The sequence below is a fragment of the Ixodes scapularis genome, unplaced genomic scaffold, assembly GCF_016920785.2.
Source record: "Ixodes scapularis isolate PalLabHiFi unplaced genomic scaffold, ASM1692078v2 PGA_scaffold2__306_contigs__length_199485367, whole genome shotgun sequence".
Taxonomy (NCBI): domain Eukaryota; kingdom Metazoa; phylum Arthropoda; class Arachnida; order Ixodida; family Ixodidae; genus Ixodes; species Ixodes scapularis.
In genome coordinates this window covers 51818319-51840830 of record NW_024609857.1, presented here as the reverse complement: position 1 = coordinate 51840830, position 22512 = coordinate 51818319, and the positions used below count along the sequence as shown (strand labels likewise).

The following is a 22512-nucleotide window of genomic DNA, read 5'->3' as shown; positions in this document are numbered from 1 at the left end:
GAATTCATTTCCCCGTTCAGAGAAGAAAGTTACCCGTTACATCAACAAAGCACGTTAGTGGAATGAACGTTTACGTTTTATCACTCAAACGAGGAAAGCTGATTCCGTGTCCGTTTAGCTGCACTGCGAAGGAGCCTCATATCCTCGAAGGCGCAGCAGGTACAAGAGTTTCTCAACTCCAATGAAATATTCACCACGCATCTATCGAGTCCGCACAAGAACAAAAGAAAGTTTATTACTACAAATCTCAGCGCATTCGTCAGTCTAATTGTCACAGTATTTTTTGAGCTCGGCGATTGTCTCGAGAGAGCGGTACCCGTCGACGAAGTCGATGTAGCGAGACACCTTCGTGTAGCGCTTTGGCGACCCAGGTTTCCTGTGACTGTTCAGCTGATTGCTGAAGACTCCCTCGAGGAACCAGACGCCGCCCACCACTCGCATCAGAGGTCCTCCTTCGTCGCTCTGTGGGACAAAGTATTTTTACGGTGTACGATGGCAAAACACGGTAAACGGGAACAGCAGCGACAATAAAAAAACATTGGCTAAAAACATGACCGATTACTAAGGATCTCAAAGAACATCACAAAAACACAAGAAATATTTAAAAAAAGTTACAATTCAAGTTTGCCTCTTTATTATGCATGTAAACTGCAGGGTAGGTGCAAAAAAAAAAAAAAAAAAAAAGCGAATCTAGAACTTTGATGTTATTCTGGCCGCACTTTTGATGCACCATTTACTAGATACCTACTGGTATATCTTTTCTTGAATTAGCAGAGTAAGCCTAATTACAGGTTTTTTTAAAGTCTAATTGAACGTGAGGAGGTAGGTATTGGATAGCCAGCTTATGCTGAAGTAATATTACGGAAACCATTTATTCCAAGATATTTCAATGCCGCGTCAATTAGCACATATAGCACTGCACTTTTTGACGAGAATAATTTCAATTAATCAAACTGACCAGGAGGTTTAAAACCATTCCTCTTTTATCTGCCCTTTAAAATAGCCCGAGACAATTTTGGTATATTTTTATATTTGTGACAAAGAAAGGACAAGTGCATTTCACGAAATACTCAGGAAGTCCCTAAACCACACTGGATACATTGAGGCTGCACTAATTTTGACAATTACTAGATCCACTTGACTGGTTTTTTTTAGGTGTCTTGGGTGCATTCATGACTATGCCTCTGGAAATAAAAATATGCTATTGAAACTAAGAAACCTGAGACCGCCTTGAGCAGATCTTTATAAAGAAAACTCATATAGGGATGCAAGCGTGCGTGCGTTCTGGTATCGCGAGCGTTTAAGCACAGAGAAAATATTGCACGTGAATCACATGCTGCTTAGATGAATCTTTTTAATCGCAATCACCTCGTCTGATTGGGAAGACGAACAACAAAGCATTGCTTACATACTCAAATATACCCTCTAAGCAATCTTGCTTTACGCTTGAGTCTCACTTACGGACACCAAAAGAGCATATTTTTTAACACACTTAATTGGCCATAAACAAGCAAGGGCAAACAAAAGAGAGCAGTCGCGAACGGCGTGGAAAGCTTTTACATGTCATCCGTACGCATTGGTGGGATATGATACGAATGATATGCGCCGAATGCCATGTTTCAATGGCGAGACGAGAGGAACAAAGTGCCCTGACGTGTACGGGCACGTGACGGTGAATGCGTTCGCATGCGACTTCCAGTGGAACAATAGACTGTTGACAAAGAAGTCCGAGTTTGCCCACACCAGGTGTGGGCACTGTGCGGGCGCAGGAGTTGGATACGTGTCAAGTGATTTCTGTCGCTCTGTGGTTAAAGGGGTTATGAAATGATATTAGGGTGGACTGTTCATGACTTTGCAGAGGCGTACTAGTCCTAGTCTGGCTCAAGTATTGAACATGATGAAAAATCGCGCACAGAGAGACAAGGACAAAGGAGCAATGTCAGCTTATGGGCTAGACTAATTCTCTCCGAATTTCACATTTATTTTAATAAAACGACTTTCTCTCTCTCTCTGTCTCCAGTCTTTGCCAACTCGTCCAAATTACCACTTGTCCAAGTATACTCGCACGGACCGCCTTGCGAGCTTGATGTCGTAATAGACCTATCTCACCAGCCAGTTTGCCAACGCCACCCCTGCGGCAATGCAACGAGGAAACCTTTAGAGGGAACTTTAGTCTTTCTGCACGTTTGACAACGCCGCTGAAGCTTTGCGTGTGGAGCACGAGAGGGCACGAGCCATAACATGCAAAGCCGTCTGCACCCTGCGAGTTATGGCGTCGTCACGCATGCGCCGAAGGCTTAGTGAGATCGGTCTATTGTGGGATCGGAACCACCTATCTGGCGACAGTCGCGCGGCTCATGGATTGGACACGAACTGCGTAGGCACTCGATTTCGGCTCGTAACAATCAATAGGGAGTTTTAGAATAGCGCACGCTAAAGCTTTGCGCACGCAAAGAATAGCGTCGTCGCCACTGCGCATGCTCCGAACGCAAACCAGGTTTTGCGCTTTGCGTGCGCAATTTTAGCGCTCGCTATTTCTCGGAAATAGCGCGCGCTATTTCCGACGTCGCAAAGGGTCTTTGCGTCGTTCTCGTGCTGCGCGATAAGTTGCGAGAGGGCTAAAGCCAAGACCACAGGCCAAGACGATCCGTGTTCTAATCCTGCGGGAATAGGCAAATGACGGCTCAGAAGGCAGCAGCAGCGGCAGGAGCCTCCTCGCGATTGCGCTTTTCTGCGCAATCGCCGCTCCAAATCCCACCAGCGGTTTGGGTAGGCAAGTCGGCGCAGGCACATAAGGAGGGCCTCCTCCCCGCTAACAACAACCCCTTGGCTGCTGTACACCACCTTTGGCATCAGCAGGACGTCATTTAAGAGTCCAAAATCGTCCTTCTCAAAGCGAAACATGCGCCGAAAAGTCAGGTCGTCGAGTTTGGCGACATCCAGGAGCCCCCCCACTTGACTTGTATCTACGCGGTTCTGGCTCCCGGTATTGGAGGAACATGTCCTCCAAATCGCTCCACGACATGTTCATATGAAGAAGATGGTCAACCAGCACACTGGATCGCGATCGGCGTATTGGAGGCATGATTAGAAAGAAGAAGAAAAAAAGAAACCACTTCACAGAGCTCAAAGCGTGCGAAACCTAGGTTCGTAATTTGGCGCGAAATTGTGCACGTGTGGATTGTCTTGGCTCTGTTAGTTGTGACCTACTAAACTCAAAATTAGGTTGGCTGTGACCAAAAGTATACGTTAAAACACGTTTAAAGATGTTTGTTGTGACAAAAAAAAATGTTTATTTTATTTTTAATTTACAGCATTTCGCGTGCCTTTTGAAATGCGAGAATTGCATTACTAGCTGCAACTACATCTTGGCGGCGCTGCAAGCGCGCGACGTTGCATTTTGCGTCGCTGCGGGGAAACGCTATTCTAAAACTCTCCTGCCTAGCGAGCGGTAACGCAAGCGCTAAATTTAGCGCGAGCGTGCGCTAAAATTGCGTACGTTATTCTAAAACTCCCTAATGCCTCGGCGGACACTCGGGTAGTGTCTCGTGTCCAGCCACTGCGGTGACGAGGATAGCCGAACTATAACAATGCCTAAAGCTCTGAGCTTTAGGCATTGTTATAGTTCGGCTATCCTCGTCACCGTCTTCTACATTGCCAACCCCAGCGCGTGGGTATGATTAACGTTGGCGGCATAGGATAAGGCACCTGGCCATGTGGCCGCCTTCTCTGGCTCCGAGTTGAGGGGATAAACGATGCTCATATCTCTCGAATTTTTACAGCGGAGCTGTTAAGGGCTAGTTTCCGCAGTATCATGTCCGTGGGCAAACAAATCTCAACACAAAACTGTTGACAGCTGCCGCCATCTATGAGCGACGGCGGCAACCAGACAACCAGACAACCGGCAAGCCGGCTGTCTGGTTTTTGCGTAGCTTATAGATGGCGGCAACCTTTCCAGCCTTTCCACTCGGGCTTGCCGAGTTGCGGCCGGCCATTACTTTATTCATTCCAACCATAGTACAGCTTCGCTGGTGTTCCTTCTTCATCAAAGTAAAAAGGCTAAACGTTTTTTTTTTTTTTTTTTTTGCGGCTGTTTTTGTTTAGAAAAAAAAAAACTAAGGCAGGTTTATTCAATATTAACGTTGGGGTTTGATTCTAAGTAGTATGTAGCAAAAATAAGAAAAAATATTGTTTCATGGCTCCTTTAATAAGCACGTGATGACAGCGAGTGATCACTAGATTCCTTTCACAGCGTTCAAACTATTGCTCATGGCAGACGATAGGCTGAGAGACCTACACCGCTGTTCACAAAGAAGTCAGCATTTGCCCACACTTGTATACGTGTGGTGTAGGCATTGCGAATGCGCGGGAATCAGATCTGCGTCAAGTCATGCGTTTACGCATGCTCCGCGTCGACAGCCGCGCATCCCCAACTTTGTGACGTCAGAACCGCTTCTTGTCTACAACATCATATAAATATTTGTTACGGTTTCATTATTTTAATGTAGATAATAGACAGTTTTAGTATAGCGTTGCTGGCTCTTACGTACGCAATACGCAATAGTATAGCGTACGCTAAAAATGACCTGCTCGGACCGAATTTAGTTGTGCGTTACGTTTTCGAGTGAACACCGCGCATGATCTTGGTTAGATTTGCCAGAGCTGCAGAATTCCGCGTGCTTATAGCGCAACCATGCTCCTGGAAAGAAATATTGAAAATGAAAACGTGTCCAATCATTTTATTTCAAATTAAACCAAGCCGCAGCTGCCTCGTCAAGCGCGCTTTTCTGTGGGGTACAGAGGCTTCGAGTAAAGGCCGGTTCAGACACTTGCGTTTGAGTGCGTTTGACTGCGTTGCGTCGAGAACCGAAAGCGAGTCACCGGCACATCTGTGCTTCGTGTGAAGCGTGCAATCCAATTCAAAGAATCATCTTAGCAAGCGATATAAGTAGCAGGGATGTCCTGGTTTCTCGCTGCCGCAACGCAGTCGAACGCAGTCAAACGCAACTGTCTGAACCAGGCTTAAGAGTGCGTAGCCAAATTCGATCACGGAGCCTCCGTCAATCTTCCCTTTGAAACGGCACCTTTTATCAATGCTATCGCGGAATGAAATTCATGACCTACTGATGTCCAGTACATAGTGAGAACTTCGGCGAATTCTTTTAGAGTCGCTCGTCCGTCGGCGATGAACTGTGCGAATAGGCTTAGCGTTGAGCAGATCGCAGCGTTGACGCACATTCCAGGCGGCGAACATTTTCACTGTGCACTCCTTCAGCTGCACGGCGATCTGATTCGACCGCCGTAGGTCCCGGAAAGAATTGCCGAGCTGAACACCACCCAATTTCACTTAACACAGAACTTCAAAAACACCACGCCGCCTTTGCTGCGCCAGTCGAGGTAACCGCCATCTTGAAACTGGCGCTCTCGTTGGGTCCGAGATCTCTCGAGAACGTCCCGCAGAGCCCGCTAGCCCGCCACGCAAAATCCCCAGCGTTGCGTGCGTACGCAATACGCTAGCTCTTCTATTGCGTTCTGCGCACGCGCACTCCCGACCCGCAATTTTATTGCGTACGCAAGGCTTTAGCGTACGATCCACTAAAACTGTCTAATGACTGTCGGTGATCTTTTAATATAAACGCGTTCCCGTTGAAAAAAAAAGAAGAAAAACTATTCAATCATGACGTTGTTTACTTACGCTGCAGGAATGGTCCTTGTCGGCGGTCGTACAAATGGTGTTGTGCACCGCTATCTGGAAGTCGCGGCCGCAACGGAAGTTGGTGATGCTTTCAGTGCGCGCTTGACACAGACCGCCCGCTGCAAAGGAGAAAAATCAAACAAATCTAAACAACTAGACCGTAATTCAGTCTGTGCTCGATCGTAAAACAAAAATTGTCATGGTTCGTATGATTCCGACCTCGTCGTCGAGAGTTTAATCCTTGCCATGGAATGTCGTTAAACCATTGTTTGTGCGTGTGTGTGTTTTTCGCCTCCGGTAAATACCATATGCAACTTGTTCTCTTTTCTTTTTTTCGCACTGTGGCGTTGTAGAACGCGTGTCAAAACAGAAACAGGATAAAAATAAAGAAAATGGAAGGGGTGCACGCCAGCCTCGGCTCTAGGCGCTTCTGGAAGATGTGCAGAAATGCCCGTTTACACCTATGTCCGCGCGTACCCTTTCCCACGAAAAACCTCACCGCTTTGCTCAGTTCGTCTTGACTCCTGCCAGTTTCAATCTTAACGTGCATCGTACACCGGCCTACGGTCCCGCATCCGTACCGTGTGGTGCACGTTAAAGGGATGCTGAACCGAAATTTGAATTTCCCAAAACACGCGGCAAAAGCGTGAAACGAGATGCTACAAACACCAAAACATCACTCATACAGCGACATCTCGAACGGATGACCGTATTTTTCAAAAAAAGAGGCGCATTTGGCAGGAATGGTGACGTCATGTTTCTCCGAGAAGGAGAGGGAACGGCCTCGCGTCTTCTCCGCCTCGCGGCCTTGAGGGAGCGAAGCGAAGAGAGGAGGAAACTAGGTATCTTGACGTCATGCGCCTCGTCGGCCTGGTTTATTCTCGACCTCTTTTTCCAAAAATACGGCCGTCCATTCGAGATATCGCCTTACTAGTAGTGTTGTAGGGATTGTAGCGTCCCGCCTACATCTCCTGCATTTTTTTTTGATATCCAAATTTCGGTTCACCATCCCTTTAAGGACCCCAGGCTAGCAGTCGCGCTGCAGTGGCAATTTTTTTTCTCATCTACATGGGGTACACCAGACGGCTGACTTCCCACTGTCTAAATATACGCATGACAGAACTTATTTTACCCGCTGTCACGTTTCTTTTTATTTGAATGAGCGTAAGTGGTTGCAAGATGTGTGAAAGTATATTCGCGGGCAAGGAGTATCATCACAAAAGGTAAAATGAACCATTTGGTGGGTTAGACCGCGTTTAAAAATTTGTTGTATGGAAGTTTAAAAAGATTGCGATATATGACGTCTAACCTGTAAATGGGCGATTTGATCAGGGTTATAGTACGACTGGTGTCCTGGAGTCTTTCAAGTGCATCACGTAGTAGAGATTATGCGACCGCCCTTCCCCGCGAAGCGAGGTGCAACATGTAATTCAACGTGAGGTCTAATGAGGCAATGAAGAAAATTCAATTAGATTTGAGTATACTTTTGTTCAAACCATCCATAGCGTCCTCAGTTGGGCAGCATATGGGAGCGAGGAAACATGTACACGTAACTGCTCACAAAACCAAAAAAACACACAAAAAAAAACAGCGAGACATTGTTGAAACTGTTCATTACGTAATGAAGCACTCAGTAACATCCACACGATATGCCTGCCCGCCGACCGGACGCTGGCGACAAAAGCGCGAAGTTATCGTAGTGATAGTCCGATCGGTGCGCTCCGTTAACTTCGACCCCAACTTTTTGTTTGACGAGTTTATAGCCTTAGCACTAACCAGATTTGTGATCCGAACCGGTCGTGTACAGGATGGTCTTATCTGGAAGCTCGCTGCTTCCCTCTGGGAGGCAGATGGGTCGGATGACGTCGGTGAAGTTGACCTTTGCCTCCAGTCTCAGGATACCGAAATCGTTCTGCAAAGGTTGACACGAAATGGACGGGTTAAGCAATACGATATATGCCCACTTATTTAGACATAATGAAGACGTCTCGTATATTTCACAATATCTGCCAGCTTCATCATAAAAAAATAAAAAAAAAAACAAAAAAAAAACATGCATATACGACGGGCTAAGTTTGCAAAGTTTTGAAAACATGCGAGGAATTAGTGCTGCCCGCTTTTGTATTTCTCGAAGCGCCGGCCCTTTTACTACACTTCGTCTCACCTTACTATGGACTAAAGGCAAAAGCTACGGACCGACAGATCCAATGACGAACCACTTAGAAATTGGGCGGTATTTCGCTTCGATGCACATATCGGTGCCCGCGTCTCGGATCACTGATGAGGGGACGGGTGGAGAGTGGTTTGAATCGAAGATCACTGAATGACTCGACAATTTGACATTGTAAAGAAAGCAACGATATATAGGCTCTTTGCAGCGTCGAAGCTATAGAAATGATGCTGCGCTTTTAGATTCGAGCATTATTCGTCCACCCCTAATCAATCTTAAGCGTATCAGCGTGGAACGGGATTGGACCTGGCTTCTCGTGGCTTTGGCCTTTAGTCCATCGTAGGGTGAGAAAAAGTATAGCTAAATAAAGTGCTGGATATGAAGAACATATCTATAGAATATGTACAGAAGACCAATAGTAAGGCTCGAGGATCGTATAGTCGGTTGCAAGCTAAGAAAAAACCGGAAATGCCTCTCAGAGGAAAATGTAATCCTACGCCGAGAAACGCCAGCCAATTGTTTTCATGACGTCACGATTCTGTGGACCAATCGCGATCCTTTTAAAAAAAAAAAGCTCAACATGGCTGCTGGCCTTAGCAACGCGATGCTATAGTTTCTCGTGACAATTATTCTGCTTTTTTGCACCGTGTTTTACGTGCCCGAGGTTACGCCACGAAATCTTGATGGTATCGGCTTGCGTTTGCAGCAGTTTTTGCGCGACAACGTGAGAATCCAGTGACGCTATCGCCAACGAAAATTTCGAAGCGGGCGCGGGGCTTAGCACTGCTGAGAGGTATGTTAGACGGTATGTTAGACAGTATCTTGAACAGAAAATGAATTGGGAAGACGGTACATTGGACATGAATTTCTTTCTTTCTTTACTAACAGCTATTTCGTTGACAAAAACGTATTCTAACTTATTTAAATGTCCTGAATGAATTAAATAAATATTGTAGTAGTTTAAGACAGGTTTCCTGGAGGAAGAAAAAGCAACGTTGCTAGCGAACTACTTTCTCGACGGCGGAGGCACTTCAGATGGGCGCAATGCGCTTGTGGGTGGAGCTAAAAGATTGTTCTTAGGTTGCATCCGACTATAGAATATACGAAGATTTTGAAACATTTAGGAACGTCTATCACAAAGGAAAGCGCAAAGTCAGGGCGTGCGCGTGATTGGTCTAGCCGGTGGTATAGAAAACGTAAAAAGACGGCGACCGTCGCGACGATGCACATTTGACACTGCATGATTGGTTCGTACGGACTGTAACGTCGGCTGCGCTTGGACTTAGTGGGAAGCGGAGTATAGTATAGTGATACCCTCCATCACTTATCCGCGTTTGAGTATAATATCTCGGCGATCTGCAAGATTAACCGCAGAGTCACTCGACCCACTGACAACGGTCTCGGGCTTCTTAACTGCAGGTGGCGAAACCTTTGCTCTACGTCAACGGAACAATTTTGTTTAATATTCACGGAGCGTGACTGGAGTGTTAAAGTAGTGCTGATGTTTAATTTTTCTACCTCCGTTCATGATAGAGAAACACAAAACATGCGATTACCACCCCCTTTTGGTTTTGGTGGTTGGGGGGAGGGGGGTTGGATAGAGAGAGGACCAGAAGTGCGGACATCGAGTAGATACCTTCTTTCCCTTTAGTTACCTCGACTGCCAAAAACACACATTGACTTCTTGAATACGACGGCAAATGTATAATACAGCAAACTATACAAAACATTTCCTTTTTTCAGGGATAACTGGAAAGCAAAGTTTGCGGAGTACGTGAAAATCACTCACGCCTAGCTTGAACGAGCTTTGGCTTTCACAATGGTGGAGCACCTTGGCAGCCACCTCGGTGTTCTCCCTGGTATCTCGCGTGTGTGATCCCAGATGCACTCTGAGCATCCCCGGCTTTGCCTTCCTGGACATACGTGGGAAAAGCACAGGCGCTCCTGAGTGAACACACGTCGGCCTGGCGTGCGTGCTGCCGCAATAAGTGAATGGTAAGGCACAACGGCATGTCTCTATGAGTACAACGACGCATAAATAAGGGACCTGGCACTAACTCGCAAGGCTAACTCAATGACACTCCTCACGCGTAGACATACCACTCCTTGATCAAGGGCGGAACTATTCGGATTCTTCGTGTCGTTCCGAGTTTCGACGACAGTTGCGCACGTCCCGATATTATAAGCTCACGAGCATATGACATAGCTTAAATAATTAAACAAAAAAAAAATATATATATATATATATACAGGGTGTTTCAGAGAACGCAGGCCAAATCGCTCCTGCGAATACTGCTCATCGCAACGAAAAAAAGCTTGTGGCGTTGTGGTCGTAGGCCAGGGGCCCATTTAAGAAAATTATTAAAGTCCGGGATAATTAACTTGCTAATTATTTTTGTATAATTAACTTTTTAATATTGTGTTTAAAGGCATGGTTTAAATTAGAAAATTTCTCAGCATCATCGAAAACCACTAAATCAACAAATTGCACAGCGATAGAAGGCACGGGAAGCATTTTACGCCTTTCTGAAAAACCGCACAAATTCGACGGGTTTTAAGTTTCGGTTTGTTGTCGGAGCGCATCTCGGCTCAGGCAGCACCGCGCCCCGTGGAGATATAGACCATTTCATCCTCCACCGTATGGGCGCTGCCATCTTGAAATCACGTGACGCGGCGGCCATTAGGTTGCTTCAACTTGCTGCTCCGCTCTCCCCTCCGCGCCTTGGCGGATGCGTTGTATTCGTGTTTTTCGTCGCGTTTCACCGCGCTTTTTTGCCTTACTTCGGAAACTGTAGTCTGATACGTCTACTCGACGACTAAGACGTCGCAAGGGTTGAAAGGTCCTTTTGACAACTGAAGTTTGTTTACTAATAGTGGTGGAACATTCTCAGTAAAAAGCGCGTATATTTATATCGCACATCTATAGGATCGGAAGGCGTCAAGCATAGTCGGCGCAAGGAGACTATCTGTATTTCCTGAAAGTATCGTTCTTTGTATTTAAAATATATCAAAAACAGTCTCTTTTGATTATGGGACAAAACGCGCGGAGGAGATGGACAGCGAACGTTTAGCTTGCATTTTATCTGAGGCTAGAAATAATAGTACATCAACATCAAGCAACTTGTTCGTTCATAACATCACACCTACATGTGTATGAGGTTCTCAATCTTTTTTGCTACGTAAACATTCGGTTGGTCGGTTACTTATGAAGTTTAAGAAATTGTATACCATGCTCGCTCCCATTTCGACAGTCATTTAAGTGATTTATTGATTATATTCAGATACCCAGTGCCACCCACTTTGTTTATTTTACGCAAAGGTTGGGACTTTCCGCGTAAGAAACTGCCACACTCAACTTAACAGTAGCGAGTTTTAGAATAGCGTGCACGAAGAAATAACGTCATTTATATTTGCAAATATAAAACGCGGTTTGGGTTCGGCGCATGCGCTATAATGCTGTTTTACCTTTTGCCAGTATCTGAAATCCGCAATATGTAACGCTGAAAAAAAAAAAATGTTGTCTGCATAACAATTACTTGAGTCCAGGATTGTCGATGGCGAATAGAGACTTACTTTTGGTGGCTGGCGACGCCGAAATTTACAAAGCGAATATGTACAAACAAATAAATGTTTGTTCACTCAGGTCCGGGAAGTGGTGCCTAGCGCTAGGATTCTGGCAAACTTTCCGAGGTATTTCTTCTCCTGCGACCTTTACTTTTATATGGCAAATTTTACGGAAGATAAATGCTAGGTTTAATTTGACGGGCCTGTCACTTATATCATATCTTGTGTAAGCAAATGTTCATATAAACATAATGTATTTTCTAGGGCCAATATCGCGAAATGCTGCTTATGAATACTTTAGCAGGGTTGATAATTTAAGAAAGTCCCTACTCGGCCTCTCAAACCATGCTCGAGTACTGAATAATAATAATAATAATAATAATAAAGGAGGTCGAGACGATACTACTTGTTTATATCAATTATCTGCCTCATTACACGATACGTTTTTCGTCTGCGAATTGCATTAAAGGTTGAGTGCCCCACGAAAACCAAACAGTGTGTAGTAAACTCGCGAGTTCATCTGTTCTCGCCGATTCAGCACATTGCTAATCAAACTGTCGATATGATTCTTTACGTTCACGTGTTAGTCTCTTCAATAGTTTGTTTTTCTAGAAATTGGTGGGGGGGTCATCGGGTACGGCCGTAGATGATGCTAATCTCTCCTGTACATCAGTCAGGCGTTTCGCAACCGACCATAATCAGATGCATCAAAGGAGTTGGTAAAAAAAAAAAAAAAAAGCCCGAAATTTAGGCTAAAATACACCTCGTAGTCTTCAAAGTGGTTCAATACCGCTGTTTCATTGGTTGTGTGCTACGAGGAAAATATTCGTATCACAAAATTAAGCAAAAACAACGTAAAACAGCAACATAGCCGCGTTCACGTTGAAACCGAGACCAATCAAAGTGAAGCAACCTAATGGCGCCGAGTGCGCCAGCGCCCTCTATCCGCCGGTGAGGCAACTACTAAAATGAAAAGGTCTATAGTACAACCAGCCTCTGCTGCGTCGCGCGATGACAGCGCAGCAGAGGTTGGTTGTACTATCTCTTCAAGGGGCGCGGTGCCGTCGGGGCGGAGATGCGCTCCCATAACAAACCGAAACTTAAAAACCTGTCGAATTTGTGCGGTTTTTCAGAAAGCTGTAAAATGCTTCGCGTGCCTTCTATCGCTGTGCAATTTGTTGATTTAGTGGTTTTCGATGATGGTGAGCAATTTTCTAATTTAAACCATGCCCTTAAACGCAATAATAAAAAAGTTAATTACGGAGAATAATTAACAAGTAAATTATCTGGGACTTTAATAATTTTCTTAAATGGGCCCCTGGCCCAGGACCAAAACGCCACAAACATTTTTTCGTTGTGATAAGTAGTTTTGCAAGAGCGATTTGACCTGCGTTTTCTGAAACAACCTGTATATATATATATATATATATATATATATATATATATATATATATATATATATATATATATATATATATATATATATATATATATATATATATATATATATATATTGTGAACGAAAACGGGATGAAGTGATTATTGAATTCACTGCTTTAAGGTTAGGGAAACGGAAACGAAAAGAGTGCTGGCGAAAAATTGGGCCAGGAGCGGCTGCACTTGTCAGTCTTCACTCATTTCCATTATATATATACAAGGTTTTTTTGTTTTCTTTTTTATTCTTACAGGTTTGTTTAAAAAAGTCATGAGAGCTACGCTTATCCGGTTTGTGCGAGTGAGTTATACGCCCAGGGGGATATTATGGGGGTGGCTACTCTTTGCGATAAGTCAGCTAATTAATTAAAATGTGTTAATTAACTTTTTAATTAGTCAAAAATAGATATATGGTTCCAATTAGAAACTTGCTGAGCGTTATCGAGAACAAGTATATCAGTCATTTTCAGAAAAACTTTCAGCGTGTGAGAAGCGTGGTACTGCACTAAAGTTACCACTCGTGGAGCAGGTACAAGGCTAGCGGTTGCGGTAAGGCGCCCGCGCAATTTTTCCGTCTTTTATCTAGCCCCAGCCTTGTACCTGCTCCACCATCTAAAAATGACTGATTTAGGGGTTTTGGACTGCGCTCAGCAAATTTCGAATTGGAACCATACTATTTTCACTAATTAAAAGTTAATTAACGAATTTTAAATAATTAGCCGACTTATCGCAAAGATTAGCCAATCCCATATGTCCCCCCCGGGTATAACTCACTAGCACAAACCGCATAAGTTGAGCTTTCGTGTCTTTTTTTAAACAAATCTATAAGAAAAAAAAAAAAAAAAGCGCACCCTGTATTTAGACAAACATTTTTTTTTTCAGCTGGCGAAAAAGCGAGCACGCCCAGATTTCGCAAATGGGATTAATGTACACATATGGGGACAGAGTTTCTGGATTGAGATACACACTTCACTAAAAGACATGACCCAGCTCAATACGTCCACGATTGTGGACACCGGTAGAAGAGGTTAAGCTTTCATTGTAAGTAAAACAATAATTTATAGGGAACTCGCTCTGGCGCTTTGAACCATTAGCAAGAACGGTCAGCCGGCGCCAGCAGAGTGAGAGCCCACGGTTATGCTCACATGTCTCGTAGTAAGCTGGCAAAGGGTTACTAGGAGTAACCTGGCAAAAGGTTACTAGGAGTAACCTGGCAAAAGGTTACTATGCTACGTCGCACATCGCCTTCCGACGGCTTCCGACATGCGCTACGTATACGAGCGCCATGCAAAAATATTGGATCATGACGCAGCGGAAAGCCTCTCACTTCTTTGCACTAAAAGCGCACTCCGACGATACCTAGTCACGTGCCTCACTCCTTTGTTCCGATTGGTCCGCAGGGACCGTAGCTTTTGCCGTACTGGTATGTTATACTCTATAAGAACTTGTTGTTGGGCTAGTTGGTGTTGACTGTACTGAACCGTGGTACAATACAGTGCTTGTCTTCTATCTTGTGTGCGAAGTTTTTAGCGCTTTTAACCAAGGTTCAATGGTATTTTACACGCCCGCGGCTTCCTGGCCTACCCAGCATTTCTTGCTTCAAGCATTAGGCCTAAGGGACGCCACCAAAGTAATAGCTCACGTTTGAACAATGCAGCTGGAACTTTCAGGCATACCCAGTGTTTCTTGTTTCAGTTGCCGTGGGACTGCCATTGTAGAAATACTTGGAACTATGTGGGCAGAAACTGAGGGAGAGGAGGAAACGAGAACTGGCGGGGACGTCAGAACGGGGAGCTCTGAATGGAATGATTTGGTGGTAGAGGCAAAGTTAGCCGCGTTCGTCTCCATTGCACTCGTCAGATGCGTTAGAACGCGAAACGCCGGCGTCCGGCGTTTGCGTTCGAAAGCGTTCAACGAGGGCAGTAGAGACAAAGGCTTTGCCCACTAATCATTCTAGTCAGAGCTCGGCGTTCTGGCGTCCTCGCGCGCTCTCGTTTCCTTCTCTCCGTCAGTTTCTGCCCGCACAGTCACTGACAAGATGAGAACGGCGGGGCGTGTCTTTGGAGCAGCCGTCCTCCAGCACGTGCTCGTTGCCTTTAGTCGTGCTTTGGCTCCACGTGCACGCTCGAGGCTCGCGGACGCCGAAGCATTATTGGTGGTAGTAAGCTAGAGCTGTACACGGAAACAGAAACTCCTTGCTGTCCCCTGGTATAGGCGAGGGCACGATAGAAGAAGAGAGAGGTGATGAAAATAATCCCTGGAGAAGGGGAACTAGAGAGACAAAGGACAAACACAAATCTCCAAACACCTGTCCCTCTAGTTCCCCTTCTCCAGGGATTATTTTCATCATTCTTTGTCCAGCTCGCTTGCACCTTTGCATTTAATTGCATTATAATAAAGAGAGAGGTGTCGGAACAAGGCCAGGAAGAAGGTGAAAATTCCACTCGAGCTTCGCGGATCTCCAGCGGCGGGGCACAGTCGGGTTGGGGCTCGGCGCGCAGGCGCGGTTACACGCCTCTCGGCTTTGAAAACGTGTGAGCAAATAAATAAGGAGGGATCCTCGAGCTTCTAGAGTGCCGTCATACACACGCGCGCTTTTGCTCGAGTGGTGACATCTCAGCCATTTTTCCGCCCAATCGGTTTTTTATGCATTTTGAAGTGCGCGCAATCCGGTGTAACTCAGCTCGAGCGCGTAGCTTTGGCTAATGCATAGACGCCTTTTTACCGCTCAAGTAACGCACCGAGTGCGCGAGAGCGTCACGCGCTGGCACATTCGGGGCAACAATAGATGTCTTCACCCTGAGACAAAAAGACATGTAGGCACCTTACGAGCTTATGTCACGCTGCACCATCTCACGTCTTTTGTCAGAAATTGGAGGGAACCTTCGACATCCGAAAGAAGAGAGAGAGGCGTCGGTGTTCAGACACCTGTCTCTCTTCTTCCACCGTGGACGAGGGCAAGGCCGGGCCTTTACGCACATTTGCATTTGAGCGCGGTGCGTTCCGTAGCGGCAAGCGGACGCGTTGCGTTGCGAAGAGCACTTGCTCCAAGCGTGTACTACACACAGTTGTGTTGACACGCAGACAACCGCAGTCAAGAGCCACTAAGAACGCGCTATCGTCGCGAGGGCCTCACCAATAGTAAGCGAAATCCACGGCAACATGGCGGCGCCCGGCGACAGCCTCCAAGTGTTCGCTCTTGGGACAATCCCGCTGGCTTCCTCGACATTCTGTCAAGCTTGAACCGTCGCAGCCTTGGAAAAAGCAGTCCCCACCGCTCCCCAAAATGAAAAAGCAAGTTTTGCGAACGGAGATCCGGATACGCCTCGCCGAGTGGCGCGAGCGAACACGTGACTTCCCTTTCCTTTCTCAGTTTCTGATTGGTATGACGCAACGCGCTGCAGCTACTGCCGCCTCCAAAGTTGAGCCGGTTTCTACCCCCTTGCGGCGCTTTGCGAGGCGTTGTGCGACGGAGCGCATCTTACCGCTAGCAAACGCTTCTATCCTCAAGGACGCCGCTCTGCACTCAAACGCGTTCAGACGAGGATGCGCGTATGGGCCTTTATGATTAGACATTTGACCCGTGCGGCGAAACGCAATAGAGCACACCCACTCGGCACTGCAAATGTGACTCGAAAAGAGGTCGGGTAGTTGGCCGACCGCCTCACCTTAGGCACGTGGCGGTGGTGATCACGTGTTGGTCATCAATGAGGGCTCCTGCGCAGGACTGCTGTCCGTTGTGTAACTCGACGTGCCAGGGCCAGCTTCCAGCAACTGCTTCCGGACCGCCGAAAATACCGTCTCCATCTTCCAGCTGAGAAAGGATCTTGGACCTACCGCACCCCTGTTGGCCTAAAATCAATGAAATGTGTAAAAGACAAAAAACAAAAGTTTTTGTCGTTGTTTTTTAGTTGTTGGCACCTCCACAAGGAGGCGATTTGACAAAACTAGAGTTCATTGTAATTCGAGTTCAACCAGTATAGTCACTGACAGATTAAGAACGGCAGGGTGTGTCATCTGAACGCCTGGCCTCTAGCACGCACTCCACCGCTTTGTCTACGCGCGCGCGCTCCATATGTACGAGACACCGAAGCATTGTCGAAGAAACTCGCTCTGGAGGCGTGAGAACTGAAGCTCCTTACAGCCGTTCTCAGCTTGTCAGTGACTATAGTTTTTTTTTTTTTCTTTTTTTTTTCCTAGCTTTTATTTTCGGTTATTTTCTGCTACGTTGACGAAACTAGCGCAGCTTCAGTGCTGCAGCCCCGCACTGTTGCGGGGGCACGTGGCTTCGTCTTGTGTTTCATTCGTACAGGCTCGCTTAAGTATCTTTGACATCAGTGAGTTTTCGTAGATGGTTTTCGCCGTCCCGCAACGCGCTCCGCAACCCGCTATGGTACCCGGAACACAACAGTCAAAGACATTGGCCCGCAGGCGCAGTAGCAGCTTCTTTGTTGCGGGGGGCTTAGCGGAAGGGAAAACGCTGTCTACGAAAACTCCCTATCATTGGAGCATTGCAAGAGCTACGCTTGCCTTGACAACGTGGCAAGCGCCAGTTGAGCGTCGATCAAATCTGCGCAAACACTGCCTTCACTTCTTTGAAATGCCAACGTGATATTGGTAATATGTTGTATCAACGCTCGACGGAAACTAAGTTTTCCTTGAGGGGCGCCTGATGTCTCTTCTGTAGATGAGGCGTGCAACCAGAGCAGTACGACCTTTATATAGCCTGGGATCTTTAAAAGGTAACTCCGGTACATTTTCTACATTTTAGGGTTACGACTGTTTTTAGTGAAGGAGGTGTCCCTGAAGTTCAAGGTGTATTTTCTTTCTTAATGTCTTGTACAGTTTTGTAGATATCGTACCTCAAAGATTGGGTTCGGGGGTCTACAGTGAAGCCGAAACTACTGGCCTGAGAATAATGGCAACCCCGATGATCAGCTGCGTGGCCATCGTGTGATGCAGAGCTCGTGTCATGGTACCACAAAATGTACTCGACCTGGCCTAATCGCTAGAGCTGTTCCGATAAGTGGGGAAGGATTATACGGAAGTTTTACTGCTTTCATTCATGGATATCAAACTATCAAATATCTGTAAGAAATATTAATACACAATTATAAAGTATCCGGCCGAAAAACGAGATTGCCACTATGAAGGCAGGCTCAGAACGAGCACTCATTTATCTTTAAAAAAAAAACTACTTCTAGAAAAATGAGTTTTGACCTCCTATTGAAAACGTGTTGATTTCTTGTTGACTCTGATTACTTTCTTTTGACTTCTACTTTCTGATGAAATGATCAACAGAAAGTGTTGATTTCGCGTTGAAACGTTTTTGATAATTTTCTTCAACCTGATGCAAAATGAAAAGCTGTTGACTTTTTATTAACTACGTTTATTTTTATTAGCTGACTTCCTGTTGACAGTGTCATTAGAAAGACTACATACGTTATGTTTACTTCGTGTTCAAAATGTTCAGTTCACTTTCTGTAGCCCGTGTCAATAGAAAAGCTACATACTTTTTGTTCACTTTCTATTTAACATAGTACATCTTGACTAGATGTCAAGAGTCCCTAACAGGGATGGGCAGTATTTCAAATACAAGTATTTGAAATACGTATTTTCAATACTTTGTGTATTTTGCCTTTGTATTTAATTACAAATTGGGTAATGTATTTGACGTGGGTATTTAAATACTAAAATGTGGGTATTTCAAATACAATTTTAATTAAATACAATTTTGCGGGCGAAAATACATCTTGTTTTTATGCATGTGGTTGTAAGATATAGTCTCCATCCTTTATTCTGCCATAGGGCTTTTTTCTTTTTTTCCTCCGGCTTTATTTTAAAGACACTCTCCAGAGCAGGAAGAAAACTACGTTCTGCACCGAATGCAGTGTCTCTCAATCAAGCACAAGCGTTTAGTGACTTTGATTACGGTGCTAGTCCAGTGCAGACTAGCTAAATAAGTGCCTGTGACAACTTTTGATGCTTTCCAGCCTGATTTACATTCATATTTTTGCCTGGAACATTCTAAATGTGCGGATCGTCCAGATTTTCGGAACTGGTGCGAGTTGCAGCAATAAAATATTCTCTAGCTAGTGCTGCGCGTCTTGGTCGTCTAGGTTCTTTGTTGGCCTATACCAAAATGTAATCGGCAAAAAGCTGCTTGAAGCTCTGTATTTTTTTCACCTAATACGTCCAAGCTGATTACATTTTTTTGTGATTATATTTTTATTACGTTACTAGAGCCTCGCACACTAACTCCCGAGTCTGCGATGCAAAATTAAAATGAGATACCCAGAAACCCGTTGCAGGTGCCCAGAAGTGGCTCACACAAATTTTGAGGAATGTATTTGGAGGAGACCAAATACATTGGGATGTATTTGTATCTTGTACTTAAATGCTTTTTTGGAAATGTAATTAGATTTGTAATTAAGTACATTTTTGACGCAGTATTTTGTATTTGTATTTCGATACATATTTGCATGTATTTTGCCCATCCCTGGTCCCTAAGTTTCTCAATAGTCTCTGACAAGGTGAGAACGGTAGGGAGAAGCTTCAGTTGTCCCGCCTCTAGCGTGAGCACTCTACACTTGACAACGCTTCGTCGCCTCGCCCACCTCGAGCGCACGCGCACAGTCAAAGCACGACGGAAGGCATGGTGCGCGTGCTGGAGACCAGGCGTACGAAAGACGTCCTGCCGTTCTCACTTTGTGAGTGACCAGAGTGACTTAATTGACTATATTAAACAAGTCACCTAGTAAAAAAAAACAACAAAAAAAGCTTTTTTACGGTGAAGCAACTACCTTGACTCTCTTCGTCCTAAGTGGTGCTATGCGGAGAAGCGGTAACATTTCCTCTTAGAGCCGTTTCTGTGGGTGTTGTTTTAGTGACTGCGGCGAATTATTATTAGTTGTACCAATGCTGTTCAGTAACAGATACAATCCACAAACTTCGAAACACTGTCTTCCCTTTGACAGACTTTCGAGAAGAAGATCGGATACTTGGCACTTCAATAAGTGCCAAAGTGGACACCAGCCAAATGATTGCCTTTAAAATGTAGGCTATATAAGGGTCTTGAGCAGCCAACCGGACTGTGATACAGGGGTTGAGTGCTTCCTGGGGTGTTGTGTTGGTCCTTTGTCCCGGTTGTTCCCCTTCTCCAGGGATTATTTTTGTCATTATTGTCCAGCTCGCATGCATCTTCGCATTTAATTGCATTATAATCGTTTGTGTTTGTGTTCGTTTTTAATGTGTACTCGTGGGGCGTATGAGTGCGCTCAAATACCAGAGTGGCACCATTTCTTAACAAAATAATAAAAATGTATTTACGTGTTTTATTTTACGTTATTTTGCGACAATCAATTTGGAGCAGAGTGGAAAACCGTAGTAAGCCTCCAAAACTTTGTTGAATGAATTACTAACGTGTAAAGCTTCTTTTTTTTTATTTTTAAACAGCTGAAATTTTTTATCGAAAGGCTGTAGCTTTTCAAAAGAAAAACTACAAAAAAATTCTTCGAGGTGACAGACATTCTGTTGACTTTTTTATTATTAAAAAGTGGGCCAATGAACAAAAGGACGTCAACAGAAAAGTTAGACAAAGTCCGATGAAAATCTGATGACATTTTATATCCTCTGATGACTTTTTTCAATAGCCTTTCAACAGACAAGCACCACAGTTTTTTTTTTTTGTTGTTTTTTTTTGCAAGCGCACTTGGTGGTGTGCAAAGCACGTTGCAGAAGTGCCGTCGAAGCCTATCGTAAGCTCACGCTGAGCAGGAACGGACTTAGCTATGGCCGCCAGTAAATGCCACCTCCGGCACAACGACGCGCTCGAGCGAGCACAGAGCGGACAATCTTCTTGCGCGATCACTGTCGCTAAAAAGTAACAGAACAAGCATAGACAGACTGCTGTGGTGCCTGGAAACGCAGCAGAAAAACAGGGTGAAAGGGGTGGCAGTAGGAACAAGTAACATCCTTGAGCAGTGAATGCGAACATGAAGTCACGGCATAAGGTTGTTTGGCAAACAGCCGACCCGCTGAATGCCCCCTGAGAAGCTGGTGGTTTCCCCGATAAATTTGGCGGGAAAGTGGCGTCACGTGATGTTACCTGACGTCACGTGACCTATACGTCAAATCAGTTATCCGCTAAATTTAGCGGAAAAATTCGCGTCTTGTGACCAAGACATCAATTCAGTTTCCCCGCTATATTTAGCGGGAGAAATCAACGTCGCATGACCTATACGCCCATTCTGTTTCCCCGCGTAATTTAGCGGAAAAATCTACGCCACGCGAACCACCTATTTTCTCACCAACTCCTTCACCTATTCCTTATAATGCACTAATGCATTTCAAGCATTATAGGACTTTGAAGGTAGAGTCGCTGCCAATTATAATCTTCATGTTTCTCGCGTCGTGGTTCGTACATCGGCGTTCTTATCGGCTAAGGGCCGGTTCCAACCAAGCAGAGAAAAGGGTCCCGGAGAAATCCGGGGGGAGGGGAGTGACGTAAAGGGGGACGTTGCGGCTTGGTTCAAACCGCCCTTTAAAGGCTGAACTCCATGGAGCAAACTGTGCGACAAATAACTGACGAACGTCGTCCGACGGCACGCTCGCTTTGCGCACGACGTAGCAGCCACTGTGCTGATTTCACGCGCAGAGCAAAAAGCCGCCAAGCAAAATTTGTTCATTTTTCGTCCCATGGAAAGACTATGCGGCGAAGATCCGACGAGCTTCGCCCGGCGGCGCGTTCGCTTTGCGCGCGGCGCAACAACAGCCACTCTTCCGACGCAGAGCGAGCGTCGCCGGGCGAAATTCGTCGCTCTTTTCGCTCCATCGAGTCCGCCTTAAAGTCTCAATCCTATTGGCTGCGGAACGTTAAGGAGATGCATCACCACACCCTGCGTTCCTTACGCTTTCACTGACTATAAAAAGAAGCGTCTAAATTCATCATTGCTAGATGAAGCAACACGTTGTTTGCAAACACGCCCGGTTTGCCCTCACCTGCAGTGTATAGACATTGCGCGTGCGCAAAAACTAGAGCCGGGCGAGAAATGCGTCTGCGCATGCCCAGTGCCTACAGCAGCGCCCCCGTGCTGGCGTGACGTCAGACTTGAATTGGTGTATACCTCGATTCACCCAAGTCCAGACGCAACCGACGAAGAGATGAGACTGATGACACAGCGTCGAGAGCGCACCATATCGTCCGTCATGTTTCTGTACGTTCTTTATCATCGCAGGACCAATCATAAACAGAATATGCCCAGTGACTTACGCTTTTGACGTGCCTGACTGGTCACATTACCTCCTAGCGTCGGCAGCGTCTCGGACAAACTATAACTAAAAGAGAAAAGATGTCATCGAAGTTAACTCACCTGAAACAAGGGTGTTCAGGAGTAGCACGACGCAGACGAAGGTTTTCATAGCGGCGATAAGACGGGTGCTACATAGACGAACGCTTCCCTTATTTATACGAACGCTGTAATATTATCTTTTGCGCAACGCTGAACGGCAAGGTATATTATATATTGCCGGGCAGATATGTTATCGATTGTTAAGTTGTGACGAAATACTCACGGGAAGACTGGCAATATGATTCCATGAAATCATCTGGTGAGTTCCTTATTCTTTACAGAGGTCATTAGTCGATAGC

General features: G+C 45.5%; 1 protein-coding gene across 1 annotated transcript; it reads right to left on the bottom strand.

Moving 5' to 3' along the window:
* Nucleotides 1-202: 202 nt before the first annotated feature.
* On the bottom strand, nt 203-22339 carry LOC8038211 (chymotrypsinogen B). The gene is made up of 6 exons (XM_029968647.4): nt 22235-22339; nt 16532-16715; nt 9655-9778; nt 7472-7607; nt 5696-5814; nt 203-462 (listed from the first exon to the last, which is right to left on the bottom strand). Exons 1-6 carry the CDS (start codon nt 22281-22283, stop codon nt 265-267), a joined length of 810 nt encoding a protein of 269 aa, XP_029824507.4. The 5' UTR covers nt 22284-22339; the 3' UTR covers nt 203-264.
* Nucleotides 22340-22512: the final 173 nt, after the last annotated feature.

Excerpts from the sequence above, each read along its gene's own strand:
- LOC8038211 (XM_029968647.4), bottom strand. The coding sequence starts at position 22,283 with ATGAAAACCTTCGTCTGCGTCGTGCTACTCCTGAACACCCTTGTTTCA. Across the intron at positions 16,716-22,234 it reads CCTGAACACCCTTGTTTCAG|GCCAACAGGGGTGCGGTAGG; the intron begins GTGAGTTAACTT and ends CATTGATTTTAG. Across the intron at positions 9,779-16,531 it reads ACCACCGCCACGTGCCTAAG|GAAGGCAAAGCCGGGGATGC; the intron begins GTGAGGCGGTCG and ends ACGTATGTCCAG.